This window comes from Cyprinodon variegatus, unplaced genomic scaffold (assembly GCF_000732505.1).
Source record: "Cyprinodon variegatus isolate N-32 unplaced genomic scaffold, C_variegatus-1.0 Scaffold883, whole genome shotgun sequence".
Classification (NCBI taxonomy): Eukaryota; Metazoa; Chordata; class Actinopteri; order Cyprinodontiformes; family Cyprinodontidae; genus Cyprinodon; species Cyprinodon variegatus.
In genome coordinates this window covers 201,610-222,699 of record NW_015151336.1, presented here as the reverse complement: position 1 = coordinate 222,699, position 21,090 = coordinate 201,610, and the positions used below count along the sequence as shown (strand labels likewise).

General features: G+C 37.5%; 3 protein-coding genes across 4 annotated transcripts in view; 1 reads left to right on the top strand and 2 right to left on the bottom strand.

Moving 5' to 3' along the window:
• Positions 1–4,908, bottom strand: part of prdm4 (PR domain containing 4) — a 7,882-nt gene extending 2,974 nt beyond the window's left edge. Inside the window, exons 1-9 of one of the 2 annotated variants that reach the window (XM_015397711.1) lie at positions 4,868–4,908; positions 4,541–4,592; positions 4,322–4,437; positions 2,415–2,603; positions 1,192–1,965; positions 714–863; positions 511–629; positions 338–423; positions 129–256 (exon numbers count right to left, since the gene is read on the bottom strand). In XM_015397711.1, coding sequence (XP_015253197.1) covers positions 129–256; positions 338–423; positions 511–629; positions 714–863; positions 1,192–1,965; positions 2,415–2,603; positions 4,322–4,436 — 1,561 coding nt within the window. In that variant the 5' untranslated portion in view covers position 4,437; positions 4,541–4,592; positions 4,868–4,908. Of the gene's footprint in view, positions 1–128; positions 257–337; positions 424–510; positions 630–713; positions 864–1,191; positions 1,966–2,414; positions 2,604–4,321; positions 4,438–4,540; positions 4,593–4,867 lie in introns of those variants that run through there. The other variant, XM_015397712.1, reaches the window with a different exon arrangement.
• Positions 4,909–8,313: 3,405 nt separating this feature from the next.
• LOC107099550 (achaete-scute homolog 4-like) lies at positions 8,314–10,100 on the top strand. Its single transcript, XM_015397716.1, has 2 exons — positions 8,314–8,334; positions 8,426–10,100. Exons 1-2 carry the CDS (start codon positions 8,327–8,329, stop codon positions 8,913–8,915), a joined length of 498 nt encoding a protein of 165 aa, XP_015253202.1. The 5' UTR covers positions 8,314–8,326; the 3' UTR covers positions 8,916–10,100.
• A 3,745-nt stretch (positions 10,101–13,845) lies between these two features.
• sapcd1 (suppressor APC domain containing 1) lies at positions 13,846–20,055 on the bottom strand. The gene is made up of 4 exons (XM_015397718.1): positions 19,683–20,055; positions 14,873–15,040; positions 14,429–14,575; positions 13,846–14,354 (listed from the first exon to the last, which is right to left on the bottom strand). The coding sequence occupies exons 1-4, from the start codon at positions 19,779–19,781 to the stop codon at positions 14,265–14,267; spliced, it is 504 nt and encodes a 167-aa protein (XP_015253204.1). The 5' UTR covers positions 19,782–20,055; the 3' UTR covers positions 13,846–14,264.
• Between the last annotated feature and the right edge of the window lie 1,035 nt (positions 20,056–21,090).

Here is a 21,090-nt window from a genome sequence, read left to right as displayed (position 1 = left end):
GAAGGAATAAGGAAGGCAGGTAAGGAATGTAGATAAGTAGAGGGGAGACAAGGATATGAGAAGGACAAAGACAAGAGATGACATGCTGGATGACCTCATCATTAGATTATGCAAACTAGTCCTCTCACCCATCAGCCTGCAGTAGTCTGGGCTGTAGTAGAAGAGCAGCTCCTGGTCAGGGTGAATCTCTGTGGTTGCGCAGAAGAACAGTTTACCGTTGGCTGGGTAGGCCACCAGGTTCTGCTCTTCTTGGCTCCTAAAAAACACAAAAACTGTGTTTTATCTTTAATGGAAGGAGGCTTCCTACATTTTTTGTACAGAGGAATCAGCAATCTACCTCGCCTTGCGCACAAACATCATCCAGTTGCACTCGTTCTCATCTGTCGTCACAATGTAGAACTCCAGCACATTGTTGTGGTACATCTACGACAAAGAACGTGCATTTCCAGCCATTCGCTTTATAGAAAAGTATTAATGCACACAATTTTAAACAGCTGCAAAACATCACACCTTCCAAATCTGAGGTGCATCCTTTTCGGGCCAATTAGAGAGATCCACGTTGCTACAGTGCTGGCCAACCATCGGTCCGAAGCAGGTCCTTGGAGAAATGACGTCCCGTGCAAATACTCCTGTAAAAGTTTTACAGGAACGTTTAGATCTGCTCACAGCAATGGTGAAACCTTCAGTTAACGGCGAGAGAAATCAAAGCCTACCAAGTGGCTCATCAGTCACAGAGATACGAAGACAGAGAGGACGCGGCAGAGAGAGGCGAGCCCTGCTTTGGATGGGCGTGTCAGGGATAAAGGTGACCGGGCCGTGCTCCGGACAGTCTGAGGTATACGAGCGCTCACACAGCGTGCACCCTAAAAGCAAATGAAGCTAGGTTAGAGGGGGGCGGAGTAGTTACTGCACTGTACTTATGTATTCATACTATTTTAATATACTTCCACATTTTGAGAGATTAAAATAAAAACACATTCAGTGTATTTAGTTTTGATTAGTCATTGGAACTTATTAAGGTTTTCTTCATGTCAACAAAACCCTGATTTGTGAAATGTTTAATTTAAATTTGCTCCTCCTGTCAGAGATGCAGATTAAATTATACACAGCAGGATAAGACAGATGCTTTGAGAAATACTCCAGAACTCTGAATTCTTTTTCACTGTTATTAATTCATTTGTTTATACTCACAGATGGAGCAGGGAGCGGCCATGTTCTCCTTATTGGGAGCAGGATCCTCCAGTTGCAGGGTGGGGTTGACGAGGACCAGGTTGTTTTCTGCACCTAAGGACACCTCAGCAGTGATGGAGGATACATTCACTGCCTCCAGACCCATCCCGGTGTGTCCATGGAGAGACACAGGTTCAAGTTGGCTCTGGTTGGACATGGAGCCTGTGAGCACTACGCTCACCACGCCGGGGTTCATTTCTCCATTCCCGTGGAGCTGCTCCCCGAGCCCACCGCCTCCTCCTCCTCCCGTCCCGGAGGTTCCCACTCTGCCTCCCATGTGATCCGACTCCATCACCACAGGCAGTTCCAACACAGGAGGTCCATGAAGTGGCATCACCCCACCAGAGGAGTCCACCCCTGTCAGGGCTTCATGGGGCTGAGGCTGCCTTCCTCCACCGAGCTGCTGGGCGTCGGACACCGCCACCACCCCGACCCCATCCATGTTGGTAAGCTCCTCCCCCATCCGGTCAGGGGACAGGGGGCTGTTAACACGAGACTCCATTGCCAGCCCTGTTGAGTCCAGCTCATGAGGGCCAGCCTGGTGAAGGTCTCCCTGACCGCTGACCTGTCTTGTATCCATGGGCACCAGGCCTTGCTCCAGTGGGCCCCCAGTTCCACTGTAGGGGTCCAAACTAGAGGGATTGTTGCTGGAAACAGACAGGGAGCCATCCATGCTAAGGCTGCTGGGATGTATATACTGAGGAGGCGGACGGTCAGCCAGGTAGGACAAAATACCTTCAAAAAAAAGAAAGGAATACTTTAATCAGTGAGGTAAAACATATTATTTAGCATCTAGCTTTTATAATAAAAGCGCTGATGCATTGGAAATATTAGATAAAGTTCTAGAGTGTTTAAAGCCTTAGGGAAATAGAAATTTTCCAAATTTTGGGACAATATCGTCTGATAAAAAGTACATTTATATACATATTTAAACCAGAATGATTTGACATTTAAATATGATTTCCCTACGACTTCAAATCTGTTCATCCAAACAAATGGATAAGGCAATGGATCGATAAATTGTATAAATTGTGTTTGCAAATAATCTTAAATCTATCTAATCTAATAATCGAACGAGATTAGGCTTTAAATAAATAAAAAAAAAGATAAAGAAATGAAACCCAAACCTTTCCACAGTTCTTTATTTTTATTTAAAAAAAAAGTTTTTCAAAAGAAGAACTGACCTGGCAGTAGGTGTCGGAAGTAACTGCTCTCCAGGTGGGGATATGGAGGAGGAGGCAGGGAGTAATTCCTCTCAGGAAGGCCACACATCACCCCTCTATCACCCAGCGGACCCATGGGAAGCATCAGAGAGAGCGCAGAGGGGAGGGAGCCGAGGGAAGGACCCAGGCTGGGGATAGCCACAGGCATGCCTGATCAAAATAAACATGAATGAAAGGATGAGTCTGGAAATATGTAAACATTTGTTCCTTTTTTAAGATTTAATTGAAATGCAGGGCTGTCAACTCTCACCCATTGGGAGTGAGACTTACCCATCTCAGTGTCTTCACACACTCTCACTTCATATTCCCAATTTCTCAAACTAAAAAATGACATTGAAACTCAATTCCGTTCCACTTATTTATGTATAAAAATACCATGGTGATCAAAATCCAGTACGCGTTTTTAACACAACCTTAGTGCAAAAACACAAGGACTAGCCAGGTTTATTTTGGTCCATAGAATATGTTTAAAAACTGAATTTCCATCACACCTTTCAAACTGAAACATAAGGAGAAATGCTTTCTCCTCTCATGGTGAGTTTTTATAAAATCTACAGCCTCCTAGAAGGCCTGAATTGTTTAGCTGTTTTGTCAATTGTAAGAGAAAACCAAATGAGTCTTTTTATTCCTTAGCCTATTACCAAATATTCATAGACAGTGTAGTTTACATAGATTTCAATTGCACTGGTTACTGTATCAGTGTCAGTAATAGCTTATTAGTTCCCCATTGTTTAATATACCTAATTCTGTAATGCTGCGTTCACACCAAACGCAGCAGGAGCAGCAAAAATGTGTCTGCTGCTTCTTTTTTGCTGCTTGTACCTGTTTAGTTCTGATGCGCGGCTGAAGCATCTTTGTTGCTCTGGCTGCGCAGTGGAAAGGGGGGTCTGACGCGCTTTGGGCGGAGCTACTCTATCCTTTCTTTGCCTGGCAGCTATATTTGCTGTGATCGCTCAGACCCCCACATACCAGCGGTGCGCTGTCAGTAGGAATCCCATTCAACAGCAGCCTATGGCCCGGTCGCCTCCTCGCTGTTCGCCTCGGCGGCTGGAAGGCGGTTTTCATGAACGTAATCCAAACTGCAGGCACCAGGATAATAAAAGCGAACCTATTTTGTCTGCAGGTTTCACCATTTTAGGTTAATTTATGCGTATATAAACTGTTTCAGGGGAGTGATCATAATGCTCTGTATCATCAGAGAGGTGTCTGTCTCACGGCCAGCTCCCAGATCAGCTTCTCTGATTGGTTGATGCGGTGCGTCGAGCAGCAAAAGTTCAATTTTTCCATCTCGAGCAGCAGCGTATTTGAGGGTCAGATGCTCAGACGCGCTGCGCCTGCTGCTCAAAACGTGCTGTGGGACAATTTGCTGCTCCTTGACGCACATCAACCATTGACTGCATGTATACTAGCTGCGTCTGCTGCTCCTGCTGCATTTGGTGTGAACGCAGCTTTAGCCTATCTTTAACAATTCTTAGTTTAAAGTATATTTAAGATGAAAGTATTTTAGTAGAGCCCAATCTGCTTTACTTCAATTCTCTAAAAATCACCAGAATGTAGAAAATAATGTATATTGTGACAAAAATGTTCCCCATAACTACAGACCACTTATTGTTACTCAGTAACATTTACTGTTGCATAAAAATGAGACTTTGTTTCAGTTAAATCCTCTGAAAACCTCCAACCTACAGCTGCACCTATCCTCATCGAACCTTAACAGGTTATTTCAAAATCTCACCCCAAGGTTTGGTGAAAAGTTGGCAGCCCAGGAAATGTGAACACAATGAATAAAGACAAGGATTGTGGGGTAAATCCGATTAAATCCGGATTGTCTTTAGCAAGAAAAAAAGTTGCTGCATGAGTTTCCATACCTGGGGTGGGGATTGGATTGTGCGTGGGAGAACTGGGTAGACCCAGGTGGCTGGAGCTCACTGAGGGGACACTGAGCTGGTCCATACCCACTGGACTCAGGTTCATGTCATTCATCCTGAACAATCAACAGAAAATACATCAGAGCCAGAAAACCAGTCAATGAGCCAATTAGCATCAAATTAGCATATTTAGCAGACGACTGTAAGCGTTTAGCTTACCTGAATTCAAACACTGCTGTAGTTCTTTAATATTTCAACGCTACTTAATCCCCTGTGGGAATAAAGGGACATAACTTCAAAAGCATGAACAAGACAAGACAAGAGTATTTACCCGTTTGATAAAAATAACAAACGGTATCGATGTAGCTAGCTTGTTAGTAACAACAAAACAAACATTATCTTTCTTTGTTTATAAACCTATCATTGCTATTTAAAAGTCACGTCTCCACGGATAATACAAACGGAGCAGAGTTTCACAAAGCGGAAGGAAAACATTTTTACGTTCTTGCAGATATATTCCCAATTTGTCGAGAAAGATCAACATACCAAAACAAAAGCTCCCTGGAAGAAGCCATGACAGCGGATCGATGCTGCGCATGCGCATTCCCGGATTATACAGTTCGCTTTCCATTGTGAAGATGTTTCTATATCAATAAAGTTATTTTGTATCGGTTGACCAGCGGTGTGTATTTATTTATTTATATATTTAATCATTTTAGGTTTTTTGGTCTTTCTATGGAGGACCAATCCGGCCATATTTAAAAATAAATACATAAATTAATAAATGCTCAATAAATAAATAAGCATACAATTAATTGCCCCCCAAAATACAATAAACAAATAAATGCTGATAGAAATTAAATTATACAGTGAGATATAATTGTATATATCTCTTTTAATTAGCTTCTTTATATTTTATATTTATATAATATAATATAATTTAATATAATATAATATAATATAATATAATTGTATTGTATTGTATTGTATTGTATTGTATTGTATTATATAACATTACATTATAGCATATTATATTATTGCAATTTGCATGATGCTTTTGTTAATTTATTTCTCTAACAAAGCTCTGAATACCTTGACAGAACAGCTGGATTCATATTAAATATGAGATCACATATAGAGTGATTTTTGCTTATTAGGAGTTTTAAAATAAGACTTCTGATTTGTTCTAATGGTTTAATGAATATAATGAATATTTGATAAAAAATGGAAAATCTGTAAATATCACATCAGCAGGGTACAAAAAATAGCGATGTTGGTTAGAGATCAATAATATTTTGTTATTTCTTGATTCATGGGCGAAGAATGGTCATGAATAGTGGAGTGTGTTTTTCATCTTTCCATGACGACATACGCTTTTAGCATCAGTTATTTAACATGGTAGTTATTTAACGTAACTGTCTGTCAGACTGTGAAACAACAGTGTTAAGAAGAAAATAAATCAATTTATTTTTAAACTTTACAACGGGAACATTTTAAAATGGGAAATTCAAAATAACATGGGGAAGCAACCTCAAATAACAATTCAAACCTTTGTCAGTAAGTGTAAAATTCTCAGAGCCCTCTTACATAATTTTTTTCCAGTTTGGATGATGAAAGGAGTTTTTCTTTACCCTGGTAGCCTCAAACTCTTCAAACAGAGTCCCACTTATTGCAAAGTAATAGTTGTTTACTGTAGCTTCTGTTTGTTTTTTTCTTTCTTATAGGCTTACAGGCGGGGTGTATGATGTATTTTTTCTCTTATCTTTAATCAGTAACAGCAATATAAAAATGTGTTTCTTTAATTCATTAATTCAACAGAAGGGTAAATTTACAAATGCAGCTTTTTTTTTAAACTATTAGTTCAAATCCACTAATGGAGAATTAAAGTTATGTTTACTCACTGTTCTCACAACTCTGCTAAATTTCACGTAGGTTAATTTGAACCTCTACATAGTTTTTAAATTAAAACATTTGTAAATGCTAACAAGATGAATGTGTGTGTTACTCCTTGTCTTCTTATATAAGTGAATATGGGTGGTGTACAATCTTATAATTATTAAACCACATCTCTAAGAAATTTTGATGTGGAATTAAACGGTGTAAAATAAGATATTATTAGTAATCCAGAGCCTGTTTTGCATTGTTCAGTATTCAACCCCTTTAAATTTTGCGGTGTTAAAGTAACACTATAGGTGTGCATTTTGTCCCACTTGGAATTAATGTTAAATTAACTCTCTATGTAGTGCGTATCTTACTCCAGTTGTTGTTGTAAGAATTCTAAAAAGATCAATGTACTTTAATACTACATATTTAACACAGTGGAATTTCTATGTAAGACATATTTGTTCATCAGTTATCCCTCCTAGAAATTACATTTGATTCCTAATTTAAATTTTAACTCTTTCTAAATAAACTTGTAATGTGTTTTCATGAGGTCGTACTAAAAAGGACTCAAATTTGCTTATGTATAATTCCACAGTGTTAAATATGCAGTGTTAAAGTACTTTGACTCTTATAGAGTTATTTCAGCAAGTCGAGTAAGATATACACTAAGTAATAAGATACAAGTAATAAGATAATTAATAAGATATAAACTAAGTTAATTTAACACTAATCTAGAGTGGGACCAAATGCACTCAGATTGGTGTTGATTTTAACTTTTGCAGTGTTACTTTAAAGGAAAAGTCCGGTCATTAAGGAATAATCAATGGATCATTATTTATACCTAAAACTAATACGTTCATGTTGATTTAATGAACTATTTTTCGTCGCGATCACTGAGTCTTGGAGCGGCCTTTTTTGCCCAAATATAGTGACACCTCACTCCTCTTCCAGCAGTGATGTCACCGTGCTGTAGACCTAGCGCCATTCTCCTCTCTTTACAAGAAAAATCAATGTGAACTACTAGAAACATCTGCAATCAACAACAATTATTTAAGATTTCGAGAGGACTTCATTATTGAAATTTGCGAGAGCTATTGTTAAAGTGACAATGCCCACGTGCATGGCAGTTAATAAAAGTGAAAAAAAAAATAGTTATTTCACCTTTCCGATTCATGAGGATTTGCTACCGAACTTCTGGACAGAAAAAAAACATGTCATATGTTGCCAACATTTCGAAGACGAATGTTTTTTAAGATGACAAACACCAGATACAGCATTGGGACTTGCTTAACAGCCGATACGGCACCATGACATCACAAACCAGTTGGTGGCAGTAGTGTTTTTTGACAAACATGGATGTCTCCAGTAAAGCACATTCAAATAAAATTACTCTTCATTAAAAACACTTCTCATTAATTGAACAGTATGAAATAATTTCATATTTAAAGTACTTTCAGAAGTTTGATTTCTGAGTATGACTGAACTTTTCCTTTAACACTGCAACATACTGAGAAACCTTTACTATTAGTTCTGCATTAATCATCTGTGAAAAGATTTGTAAATTATCATCAGCAAAAATACTAATAATTGGCTACACATTAGTATTGCTGAAACCTAATTAATGTGAAAAACATAACTGAGAACCAAATACTGAACCCTTGAGGACCCCACAAATATTCAAACATGGAGAGCTGACAAACTGCTTCCTGTCATGATGCTGAAGTTTATTTACTAAAGTGTCAACTTAGATTTATGGTGCTGAATAGTTTATTTTTTGGTCATTTGAAGATAAAAAAAAATGTTAAACGGTGTGCTCTAAATCCATTCTACTTTAATTTGTACTTATCAATGATTTTATCCATTATCTACAAAATATGTTATAGGTTTACTTGTATTAACACTTTTTTAGGGGTTATAATTGAACATGTGTCTCATAAGAGAGTACTGATGAAAGATAAGGAGACCTATAATGTGTTTTCTTTTTTTTTTCTTTGCTGTGAGAGTTACTTCCCACTGAGCGGAAGGAAGAACAAGTTTTTTAGTTTGATCTTGATCTTCGCCTCAGATCAAACCCCTATGGGTTCAAAACCGCCCTGCAAGTCTGACAGACGCACGGTCCGAATGGAGCAGTAAGTAAGCCAGGTAGGGTGAGAATAGCTTTATTCTTAATGTTTGCGCAAACTTATATTGTTTTTAAATCCAAACGTTTTTATTTTTCAGCATCGTGTCTTATAATAAGGAGTTCATGGAGAATCTTCCATTCGTTCTCCGCGGCGTCTCCATGAGCAGCAGCTCTGCGCGCTGCAAGGATGCGCTCCGGCTGGGGCTGCCCTTCCACATGGAGCAGGGTTTCCACTGCAGGAGAGTCCCCTGCTTCTCCTTCCACGCTCCTTTAGACATGTACGAGTTCTCCTTTGAGCCTGCTTTCATCCAGAAGCGCAACGAGCGCGAGCGCCACCGGGTGCGCTGCGTCAACGAGGGTTACGCGCGTCTGCGGGAGCACCTGCCGCGGGAGTTTGAGGACAAAAGGCTCAGCAAGGTGGAAACGCTTCGAGCGGCCATTGACTATATCAAACATCTGCAAGGTTTGCTAGACGTGGACGTCTCTGGGGGGGAGATCTCGTTCGGACAGGAGAGGAACTGCGAGCGGAGGAGAGAAATCAGCAGTGATGGAGAGTCCAAAACCAGCAGCGGGGACAATGTTTACTGAAGACTTCCTATTCAAACATCTGCTTAAAACAAGAAAAGCAGAAAGAAAAATGCTTGCAATAATCTGTCGATGAACAAATATACCTTAATATTGAGCAACATAACTTTAAAAGTACTTATGAAACAGATTTGCCACCATATTTTTAACATTTAGGGTAGCTATATTTGTGTTTTTGTATTTGAACATTACTTTTTATTTAAACAAATTTATTTAAATTAAGGGTTTAAATTGTTAAAATAATTTCATTGCCGTGAAATTATGGTGCTAAATTTACATTTTTAGAAAGGGTTGCCTTATTGAGATGCATACTATGCATGTTCTCAACTGATGAATTAAAGAGGTGGCTTTTTATTTCATCATCAAAAAACACAACTGAAGATGCACACAATATTTACAAGTCTATGAAATCTGTTTTTTTTTTGTGTGTGTTTTTTTTTTTGGGCAGGGATATTTATAATTTGGGCTAATATTTTGCTGAGTCTACTGACAATAACTATTAAAATTGACCATATAAGGTTTTGGTACTCCTTGGTTGTTGTGGTTTTGACTAAAACATTAATGTTTGATTTTCCAAAAGCCTTGACATATAATACTTTAAATATCCCCAGTAGACTCAGAAATATAATATTCCAGTCTATAAATACCCCTGACAGATAAAAACCAATCTGATGCTATATATATATTATATTTACCAACAAGCTCCAATTCTAGATGTTTTTACTGGAAGATCATCCTAATTTTAAGCTCCCTTCATAGATTCTAGAACAGGTTCAAATGCTGCATTTAAACTTTATTTCTCTCATGACAAATTAAGACAAATCAGTTTTTTTCTAATTGCGCACCATTATGTGAATTTTACCAACAACAAAAAAAAAACAACACACACACAGTGTTAAATTTGACTTTTATCTAAATTTAGAGAAGGAAGAAGTTAACACAAAGCTGCTTCCTCTAAATATAAAAATTATGCTGATGTACAAATAAAAGATCTTTATACGGCAAAATAGATTTATTCTGGTTTAAATACTAAAAGGTTGATGACTGGAGTATTTAATTGTAAATGCATTGTAATAATGGGTATATTTGATGATAACAATCCATGCCTCAAGATTTTAATATTTCATTCATTTTATGGGCAACATAGTTCAGACGGTACAGACTTGTATTCAAATAGAGAAAGTTATTCAGAAAGTTTATTGTTGTTTGATGTTATAGCAAAAAAAAAAAAAAAAAAAAAAAAAAAATATATATATATATATATATATATATATATTTTTTTTTTTTTTTTTTTTTTTTGCAAGCTGAAGCTGATCGCTGTGGTTTGCAGTGAAAAGGTTTACATGCCACTTATCTTTTTTTAATATAAAAGAAAACAAACAAGATGGGAACACATACTGTACGCAATCAATGATCTCAATGACAAGCTGAATGATTTTTATTTAGAAATTTATATTTTATATTTTTTTCAAAACTGGAATGCATTTAACTGTGTTTTTTTTTAGCAGTTCATTATTTCTTTGTATTCAAACTTATTGACTAAAATCTGCTCAAATAAAATCTCTAATTGCAGCATTATTTTTGTTGATAAAACTGCTCACTCTTCTATTCAAAGGTATGGCTAAATGGAAAATTGTGTGTATTAAAAATATCTTTCTGTATTGTAGCCAATATTGGGTTTATATTAATGCATTTAGGCAATTATAGACATAAACAATCAAAAACCTTCGCTTTCCGTGCTAAAGGTAATCCTCCACAGACCATGATGCTGCCACCTCTGTATGCTCTGCTGTGTTCTGATTGAAACTGAACTCATATGTCTAATTTAAGTAAATGGTAAATCATACCTGGGTGTAGCTAAAGCAGTAGAAGAGGAAGCTCAGACATGCTACAACTTTGTTGCTTTGTGACAAAAGGATCTGGTTTCTTATGGAGCTTTCTTCTCCTGATAGATCTCGGAATGCATTTATCAAGAATCCCTCAGTCCCATCAGAGGAACCCATGTTAACCTGAAGAAAAACAGCTCTTTGTGATTCTCAGCCCACCTCTTTTTTTTTTTAAGGGTAAACATAGCTTTTAATTCAAGTTACACGGATTAAGAAAGACCAGCAGGGTGCAGTTCAGGTGAACCGTACTGTTATGGAACAACAGCATTAACAGGCTTGAAAGCGTGACGCTTCCTCAGCAAAGGTGTTTGGTACGAATTAGGCCCAATAATTAGCTGAGTGCTGGTAGCCCTGGGCTTGATGGTTCAGTGGCGCAGATGTAAAACATGAAGCTACTTAAAGGAAAGCCTCTATCGTAATGGATGTTTTCTTTCCGGATGTGCAAAAAGGTGATTCTAATCAGGTTCCTGCCCCGATTCCTTACAGGAGGCGTTTCTCTTTTATTGGCTTTTCAATCGCAATGTTTGAGTAGAAATATTTGGATTTAGTTCCACTTTATGTCTTCAAGTTTGAACAAAAAAGTGTAAGCAAAGTTCTTTATTTCCTCTAAATTTCACAAGCAGGGTGAAGCTCTGATAATCTGAGAACATATTCTATAGAGAGGCAGGGACAGAGGGCCACCATGGGCCCTGGTGCAAACAAACACTCAGGGACAGAGTATGAAGATGAGAATTTGAAAAAAAGGACTTGGATAAACATTACAGAGAGACAGAAAAAAAAGACAATATCCAGCCTGTTCATGGAACTGTCAAAAGGGGAAAACAGACAAATCAGACATCACCATCTGTCTAAAGGTAGCTTTCCTGTGTGCACAAGGCTACAGTTATGCTGTGCACGACAGATATTTCCTGCAAACGGTAAAGATGACTGCATGTGATAAGGTTTATCAGTGTGAGTAAGATCAGTGGGGGACCACCAGGAGAGGTTCCTGCAGCGTGCTCTGACAGGGAGCCCTTATGCGAGAACGGAAACAGGAACCGGGACGCACAATGATGCAGGATTGTCTTTTTCACGCATCAGAAAAACACTGATACAACTCAATTGAAAAAAAAGAAAAAAGTATCTAACTTTGGCTATATTTTGTACTTAAAAAAAGGAAAATGTAAAAATGACAATGTCATCTGCAAAGAAGGTAATTTGATGGTCACAGAATTAAACATGTAAAAAAGTATATAGTTGTAGTAAAATCACCAACATCTTCCAAGCACAGGTTAATATATTTTGGCGCAAGAAATACCAAGGGTGATGCAGATTACACATTTTTAAAGCTCTACACAGACGGAGCCAACTTAGACCTTTTGTTAAAAACTACAACTACTATTCCAAAGCCTCCTGAAGCAGTAACTTAAAATTATGATTTACTAAGTGACTTTGTCAGTCCTGCAAATTGCCAAAGAAAAAGTGTCACTCGCAAAATTGTTTCATTGGGTTTAAGTCAAGTTCCAGATGGCCTCAGATTTGGCTCCTGTATGGTTTGATTCATTTAGATGTAAGTAAATGCAAGGTGATCAGGTTCTGAGGCCTGAATTGTCACACTTTTACAGTTTTTCTTGACGATTGCAAACCAAATTCACGCTGCCATGGTTGTTTTAGAGAACAGAGAAGATTAACTAGCTACATTTACTATATATTAAGTTATTTTGAGTAAATGATTGTGTAAGTGTTTTGCAGATAAAGAAGTAATTTAAAGAGTAGTTTTTGTGCATATTTTTTTCTTAACTTTCCTTAAATAAAATCATTATGAAGTACTATTGCTCTCACTTGAGTAAAAGGTCTGGCTCCTCTACAAATCATCAGTAACTTCACCCAATAACGAACAAGCTTGTTTTGAACAAAATGCAACATTGAGACACATACCTACAGCTTATTTGAGACTTCTCTTTCCTACTATAGCTTCGTGCTTTTAATTTTATTTTCAGTTTGCAGAATCTGCCATGTAATTTCAGTGGTGTCAAAAGTACACACATTTGTTAAGTAGAAGTATAGATACTGCAGTTTAAAAACACTCTGGTAAAAGTTGAAGTACCATCTTGACCTCTTTACTCAAGTAAAAGTGAAAAAGTATGTGCTCCAAAAACTACTTAAAGTAACCTTAAAAAAAACCCTAGTCAGATGCCACTATATGATTTAATAGCTCAATTTTTCGTATATTTGGAAAAAAATTTTGAGATAGGGCCAAGGATGAGGGAGGTCTTGTTGGTCTCCATCTCTCGATACGCTCTCACCTGCGTCCGACCTTTCAGACATTTCAGCATCTTTTTCTGAATCCGACATTGTAGCATGGCATAGACAATTCATGTTTGCAGTTTGAAGAACACCTGCTTGCTTCTGATGATTTCCAATGAGTGTTTGCGTTATATGACTCATCCAATTACACTAGTTTCTACTAGATGTGGATTGGCGCCAATGATCTGCATTGGACGGCGCACATGACGTGAAATAAATATCTATAAACATAAAACTGAAGCCAAGAGTAACGAGTAACGTTTGTTGTAAAAATGTAAGGAATAGAAAGTACAGATACTTCTGTGAAAATGTAATGAGTAGAAGTCAGAAGTAAGAAGAAAAATAAGTAATGGAGTAAAGTATAGATACCTAAAAAGTGTACTTAAGTACAGTAATGAAGTATTTGTACTTCATTACTTGACACCTCTGTGTAATTTGGACCAGCAATCTGTTTAAAGTATCATGTTACAGGAAGTCACCCTATTCCAACCTAAATATAACATACTGTCGGTAAAGACTTTTTTCACTCGTTTTTTTTTACTCTTACTTAAGTTTTTTCTTGAATGGCTAGCTTTTACTGTACTTGAGTAAAAATATGTTAAATTAACTAAACTCTTGCACAAGTACAGTTTTTGAGTACTCTACCCACCTCTGTTAGGCAATACTTTTTTATTCCTTTTATTCATTTTAAGATTTATTATGCTAAGAAATATGCAGTCTGAGGTTTTGGTGATTTTGCTATGATCTGCATGGTCTTCACAGAGTAAGAGGGAAACATACATGAACTGGGGCAACAGTAGAATCAAGCAGAGAAAGGAAGATACTTAGAGACTTGAATACTGTGGTAGTATCATGAAGCCAGGTGAGCAGAATCACACAGGGAATACCAGCTGAGTGGGAGGAAAGGCTAAGTAACAGAGAATTAAAGTAATCGAATTACAGAGACACAGAATAACTAGAACAATTAAAATGTATTAATTAAAATACAGAAATATCTCCCAAAAAGGAAAGGAAACCATGACAGTCGGACCTTGGGGTGAATATAAGGGTGAGAAATCTACTTGATCATAATAAATACAAATAATTTAAAAGACCACAGGGTAAAATAAGGAAACATTAATAGTAATTTATTAATTTAAACATAAATATATAACCAATGTGGGAAGTGACAGTGTGCAGATCAGCAGGCTTGGAGATCCTCCAGCTCTTCAAGGAGAACCTGTTTTTCCAGCTCCAACAAAGAGATCCGACGATTCTTTTCACTCACCTTCTGCAAGAGGATTGATTTGAATTGTGGGAAGGATTTAAGGACTGAGATTGAATCTTAATTAGCTGTATCTTTACCTGAGTTAGTACTGTGTTTTGCCAGCGGAGGTCACTGTCTGCCAGCGGATTAGAGAGACAAGGATTGCTGCTGACATTGGGTTCACTCATTACAGAGCCCAGGGCTCCATTAACCCGCTGGATGTGTGTGGGGAGGCAGGATGGAGCCTAAACAACAACAACAACAAAAAACACCATTGTTAATGTGCTCTGAAACACTGAGAGAGCATTATAATACAATAAATGTTGCAGGCATTAAACTATTAGTGGTAGCTTTGGGGAAGATTGACTAACTTTGCAGACTAAAGGCTTTAAAACAACCCCAAAAATAAAATAGTCTGCAACTTTTTCTTCTGAACCAATGCAATTTGTGCTAAAACCTTCACCAAAAACAAAAACATACTTTAAAAGCTGGCATTTACAGCATGGTTTATTAGTAGTTAGAATCCACACATCCCGGTTTACCTCTGAGGCATGTTTGTGGCAAAGGCGCATCCTGTTTCTGCTCTCAACACACTGCAGGGCCCTGTTTTCTGAGAGCCGCTGGAGGTACCACAACCGACCGTGCTCCAGAACCTCCAGACCTGACCACAGAGCATCCTTCTCCTTCTCTAGGTCCTTCATCCGCTTAATCTACAAAGAAAACAAAATCCTAATGTAATCACTCTTCCTTTAGACAACAGGTTTACTACTATACGAGGGGCATTCAATAAGTAATGCCCCGACACACTTCTAGATGTTTGATCCAGCTGAAATGTTGCATGTGAGGTTATTTAAATCTCTATAGATTAAGTAGCAAATTACAGCTCTGAACTAGTTGTGGTTTCTGACTTACAGGTGTTTGAACTGAGGAAAGTCTGAAATAGAACCTGTTGAGTGTCAAGCAGTGATCAAGTTTTTCTATTTGAAAGGACTCACACCACAGGAGACTTTTGGTGAAATTAAAATAACTTATAGTGATGATGACCTTGCAAAATATTTTACAAGGTTATATTATGGGACATTATCGCTATAAGTTACTTTCATTTGATCAAAAGTCTCCCATTCTGTGCGTCCTTTCAAATGCAAAAACACAGATTTGACTCAGTTTGAACACCTGTAAATCAGAAACTACTATTAGTTAAGAGCTGTAATTTGCTATTTAACCTATAGAGGTTTAATTAAATACACATGCAAAATTTCAGGTCGATCAAACATTTGGAAGTCGGTAAGGAGAATTACTTATTGAACAGCACAGCTCTTCTTGTTTCCAATTGACCTGTCATATTTGTTTGGGGCAAAACATCAGGGTTAACAACAAAAAAAAAGATGATGACTTAGTAGAAAACAAGGAAAAGACGAGGAAATCACAAGTAACGATGGAAGCACATCTGATTATTTAAAGTGGGTTTTTGCAAAACTGTACAGAGCTCTAAACAAGGAAGTTTACATGTGGAGATTAATCACTTGGACAAATTTAGCCAAGATGGAAACGATGACAGCAGGAAAATGAAATGAGCCTGATGAATCATCCACATCTGCCACATTTACAGGACTTATCATAAAATGTGTGTTAGAACAGGACTCAAATCTAAAGGTGCAAATTTAAAGCACATAAAGTCCTGGAACAGGAATACAATATTTGACCTTATGTATCAGTTGTGTGTGACACACCTGCGTTATTGTGTAGAATTAAAGATGCATAAAAACAAACTTTTTTTTAAATACATTGATACTGCATGTCACACTCTGATCAGCTGTAAGTAAAATTGCCCTGATCATGAAGTTAGCTTTAGCTAAACGCGCCTTTTGTTCCTCAAAGATCCCCCCGTAAAAATCATTGACTATGCCATAATGAATTACATGCAGGCCATTGAAGTGCAGTTTATTATTAGGATTTGTTCCATCTGTTTTTCAATGAATAAAAACATTTCATCCCAGTGCTGCGTCTCCTGAGCCTGTAACACCCCTCACACCCCCACCATGGACTGTTCACCCTGCTGCCCTTTGGGAAGAGGCTTTGCAGCATCAGCTGCAGGGCCAACAGGTTCTGCAACAGTTTTTCCCTCGCTGCCATCAGACTGTTCAACTGTTAAAAATCTAATCAATACTCTGCATCACACTTGAATACATCATATTTGCACCACCAACGTGGCTGATTTTTTTCAGAATCCTTTCAAATAGAACAACTCAGTGTTCTACTGTATTTTGCACCATATTTATTTACTCTGTACTGCACTGAGCGTCTCCATAAAACTCCTTTAAATTGTTTTTTATTTTCTCCTACACTGTTTACATTCTGATTTATAAATGGTAATGTTCATTTTACTGTTTTAAGCTGCTCATTCACTGTTAAAAAGCTGTATGCATCGACATTTTTGTTTTGTATAAACTCTGTGTATACAAGATCACATTACAGTTTATGTAATTCTAAGTCTAAATAATTTTTTTTGTCTTTGCTCATCTGCAGAATGGATCCAGTTTATCCAGCAGGGCTTATTTTCTAATTGTTTGCAGTTTGGTGATCAGAGGACCAGAAACCTTCTGAGGTCCCCTAGTATCAAACGGATAAATAACATCCATCTATCTGCATGAAATCCGGCTATCATGTGATTCAAGAGTGCTGGAGAAAACATAATGCAGGACATTAAACTCTTGAGGACTGGATTCTGAGTTAAGTGCTCTAAGCACACACACTCTGTGTCATTATTAATAGGAAACACTTTCAGTAAGAGGGATGGGTCGGGTCAGCCAAGATGGATCCAACATGATGATGCGTTTATGGACAGCATCCAATCAATGTGGCATGTCAAGGACAGTTCACTGTCGATCCCAGTGCAGTGAGTTTTACTCCAATAGATCAACACTTTATGCTGTTTATAGTGTGTAGTTCAATAAAAATGAAAATCATAAAAAAAGAAAAATCATTGTCTTGTTGGTGTTTATGAGTCTCATTGAATATGTACTTATCACTTTGGCGCCCAGCCGCTCATTTCTTATCTGAATGCGGATCATAACTGATAATGTGCACATTGTTTTTTAGGCCTTATTCACACCTATAAATGTGACCTTCCAGGAAATATTTTCCACCAGTTTGTCCAGAAGCTAAAAATGCTCTCCCTATAAATCTGACATCCTCTGAGGCAGGGGTCAGGTTTTGATGAATGAAAAACTTTAAAGTACAATTTTTGCAGTGAATTTATTCAAGCTACAGTATGTATGTATCCTTTTTTTAAGCAAGAAATATTAAAATCCCCCAAAATATTTTGAAACCCTCAATGCTACTGCAGTTGCTAAAGTCCATCCCTGTTTGGAATGAGTCCAATATTTCATCCATCAGGTTTTTCAAACCAGTTTACAGCCAGAAAAGCCAGCTTTACCTTCCTAAAGTCATTGGGTGAGTCTAAGCTTGTGTTCTGCTCTGTAACAAGTTCAACTTGTACCCTTCTGAAGCCAAACGCCTACATGCTGCCGGACGTAGGCAGACAATAAAAAATTGAAGCTAAAATACAGTAAGCCTTCCTGGCAAGGAGGCACAAATCAGCTTTGAACTTGACATTAAATTGCCAAAAGTGGTTAATCATCAAACCCTCGAAAACAGTGGAGAACAAATGTGGTTGCAGGAATAATATTGGCTTTTTAAACCAAACCATAATGAATAGAAATTGTGTTTTGTACTTTATGAACAGGCGAACTGCTGCTAGTAAAACAAGCATTGAGAATCACTTTGCTGTAAACATTTAACACTAAAGTAAAATGGATTCATAACAAGGTGCCCATTTTAATGTAGGGTTTCCCTAATTTTTACCAGAGACATTTTACATATAGAGTAAAATAGAATTATTCTTTTTACCAAATAATGACATTTGCTTATTTAATTTCATAATTTTAAAGATATATTTAATAATTTAATTGAATTAATGTATACATTTCTTAATACAATGATACATTTGATTATTTAATAAAGCATTAGAAAAACAAATTTAACATGTAATTATTTATTATTAATTATTATGGAGACATTCAATGGTACTTTTATCTATTTTATGGGAAATTTCCTTTTTTTTATTTAATAAAATATTTATTTATTGTATTCACATTCAACTGTGGGTCTTAACAAACAATCAAGGTCACATCTCCATAAATTCTGAGCAACACTTTGGGAAACCTTTTAATGAATGTTTTTATGCAAACGGCTAGACAAACAGCTAGTTAATTTCTGCAGCTATCGCCCTGTTGAAATGCATGGCAGCTGTATTACTTTATATAACTATATAAGGTAATAAGGTAAGAAACGTAAATGAGATTTAAAACAGAGCTTATCATTTATTTTTTCTAAAGAAACCATTTTGAAGTTTTTCCCACAGATCTTAAGAGAAATTTCAAGCATAATGACATTTGACTGGAAAGAAACACAGAAAGCTATTAAGTTTTTCACCCCATCTTGCCCAAATTTTATTATTTAGATCATGAGCACTGACTTTAACGAAACAAATGACTTCTTGGATGATTCATTGTTTCTCTTCCCGAGTCATTTTAGTAGCTCTCCCCCCTGCTTAACCGAGTCCTGCAGCCTTAGAGGTGGCTCTATTATTTATGTCTCTAATCTTTTCTTGAATTTTGCCCAATTAGAGTATGAAGTGTTGCTTTTTGATATCTCTACCTAAAACATGTTGTCAGACAGATGATCCTTGATTCTGCAATTCAAGCAGTAATTAAAAGCTTTCTATTAGGGAGCTCGGGGAAGTTATCTAGATTCTAGAACAACCATTAGCATCATCTTTATCAGACACTAAAACGATAACTGACCATTTCAGTCAGAGACTTCTCCAGATCTGCTGTGAGACTGACTGCTACAGGAAATCATTTCTGCCTACAGTCAGCATTTTAGCAACTCTCGAAAATAAAACCCTTATAATATTAGTTAGAGAATATTCAATCTCCATTTGGGATCAGTAAATTCTTTTTGAAATGAGTTAAAAGTCTGCAAGGGCAGTGAAAAAAATTGTTTCAGAATTTAACAACCAGGCAATTTTAGTTAGGAGTAAACCTTTGCATAATCAGTATCCTATAGAAGTTTAAGGGGAACTGAGTTGTAGCCGTATGTGACACCTGCTTTTACAGTTAGATAACCTGTGCTAAATTCCAAGCTTCGAGAAAAGGTCAAGCAAATGCATAGCAGCCAAATGCATCAACCTTGTGACACTTTTATGGACTCTAGAGGAAGGAAATTGTGATCTAGTTATGTCTGACCATAAAACATACACCAAGACAACATACAGAAGCGAGACCTCACCCATAGGTAGAAACGAAGGGCCTCCTGGCTGTAGAGGCTGGTCTTTAGAGGGAGGAGGACCACAGTGTAGGAGCCTGAGGAGGAGAGACGGCAGGCCATGGAGAGGAGGTCACCAGCTGAGGGGCTACCCCATGCAGGTAGCTTACACCGCAGATAAAGAAGCACAGCTCTACACTAGCTTGTTTCAGAGAAATAATGAGTGTTTGTTTGTTTGAGATAGAGAGAGAGAGAGAGAGAAAGAGAGGAGGGGTAGGAGTGGAAAAAGAAAAGCAGAACGACACACAGGCAGAGGCACCATGGTGGCCCCGGGGCGAGGTAATGAAAAATTCCTCATGTCACTGCCATGACTGGTTCATCAACAGGGTGGAGAGCACTGCTGCGACTGAAACGGAAAACACGAGAGTTTAAAAGCAAGAAACATAAAAAGTGGCCCAGTTTCACCCCTGGAGTTTAATCACATCTCCAGACCTCTACACCTGAGGACAGGCAGGACTTTCTTCTCCTTGAAGTATTGTGTAAGAAAAATCAGTACTTCTGCTGAAGCAAAAACACAGCAGATGTAACTGTTTTCTTCTTCTATGCCTTCTGCCCTGACATGTTTCCTGCAGCCATCTGTGTAGCTGTCAGGTTGACAGGTTTTTGGTTCATGTTGGGTTTGATGGCTTGTTAAATAGCTGCAGATTTTCATGCACCACACCCTGCAGTGGTTGAGATTACAGCTGTAGCATTCTGGGTATGTTTTCATTGTTTACTTTCCTTTAATTCCTTTAAACACACAGTTATATTCAACCACTGTAATCATAAATGTTGAACATTTAAGTGAGGATTAAAACATTAAAGACATCTGCACTAAGCATCGGCCATTTAGTCTAATCTCTGGTAATTGAAGCTATCTGAAAACCAGTTTAATTTATAGAATGTTCACCTAGAGCTCTATTTATGTTCTTTAAGAGGCAAACTTTGCCTCCAGTATATTTCATCTCTGATTATAGGTGCAGTTCAGCCAGTTTCTCCTGGAAGTACAAACATGTTTCTGCACCTCCCTTTTTGCTTTGGTAGTTGCAGGGCGATGGATCCCACTGTTTACTGCATCTACCCTTACTTTTCTCTACCTTCTTTAGTAAGAACATTTTGAGTAATTAAAAGCTCCACTTCTAATTTTCTACCAGAGGGGGGAGCTGGATCCGCACATTTGCTTGTTGGAGGCATTTATTTAGTTATAACCTCTGAAAAAAACACCAGGTGGTGCTATGCAGTGAGAATCTTACTGACTTTCTTTGCTGCTTTTTAAAACCTTTTTAGTAGAAATAAAAATGTATAAGACTGGAAATGTTTATGACTTTGCTTAAAAAGGTAGTTTGAGAGTAATTAACTTCATGCATGCAGCACACAGTCCCTTACATTACAA

Excerpts from the sequence above, each read along its gene's own strand:
- sapcd1 (XM_015397718.1), bottom strand. The coding sequence starts at position 19,781 with ATGGCCTGCCGTCTCTCCTCCTCAGGCTCCTACACTGTGGTCCTCCTC. Across the intron at positions 15,041-19,682 it reads CCCTTCGTTTCTACCTATGG|ATTAAGCGGATGAAGGACCT; the intron begins GTGAGGTCTCGC and ends TTTTCTTTGTAG. Across the intron at positions 14,576-14,872 it reads GCCACAAACATGCCTCAGAG|GCTCCATCCTGCCTCCCCAC; the intron begins GTAAACCGGGAT and ends GTTGTTGTTTAG.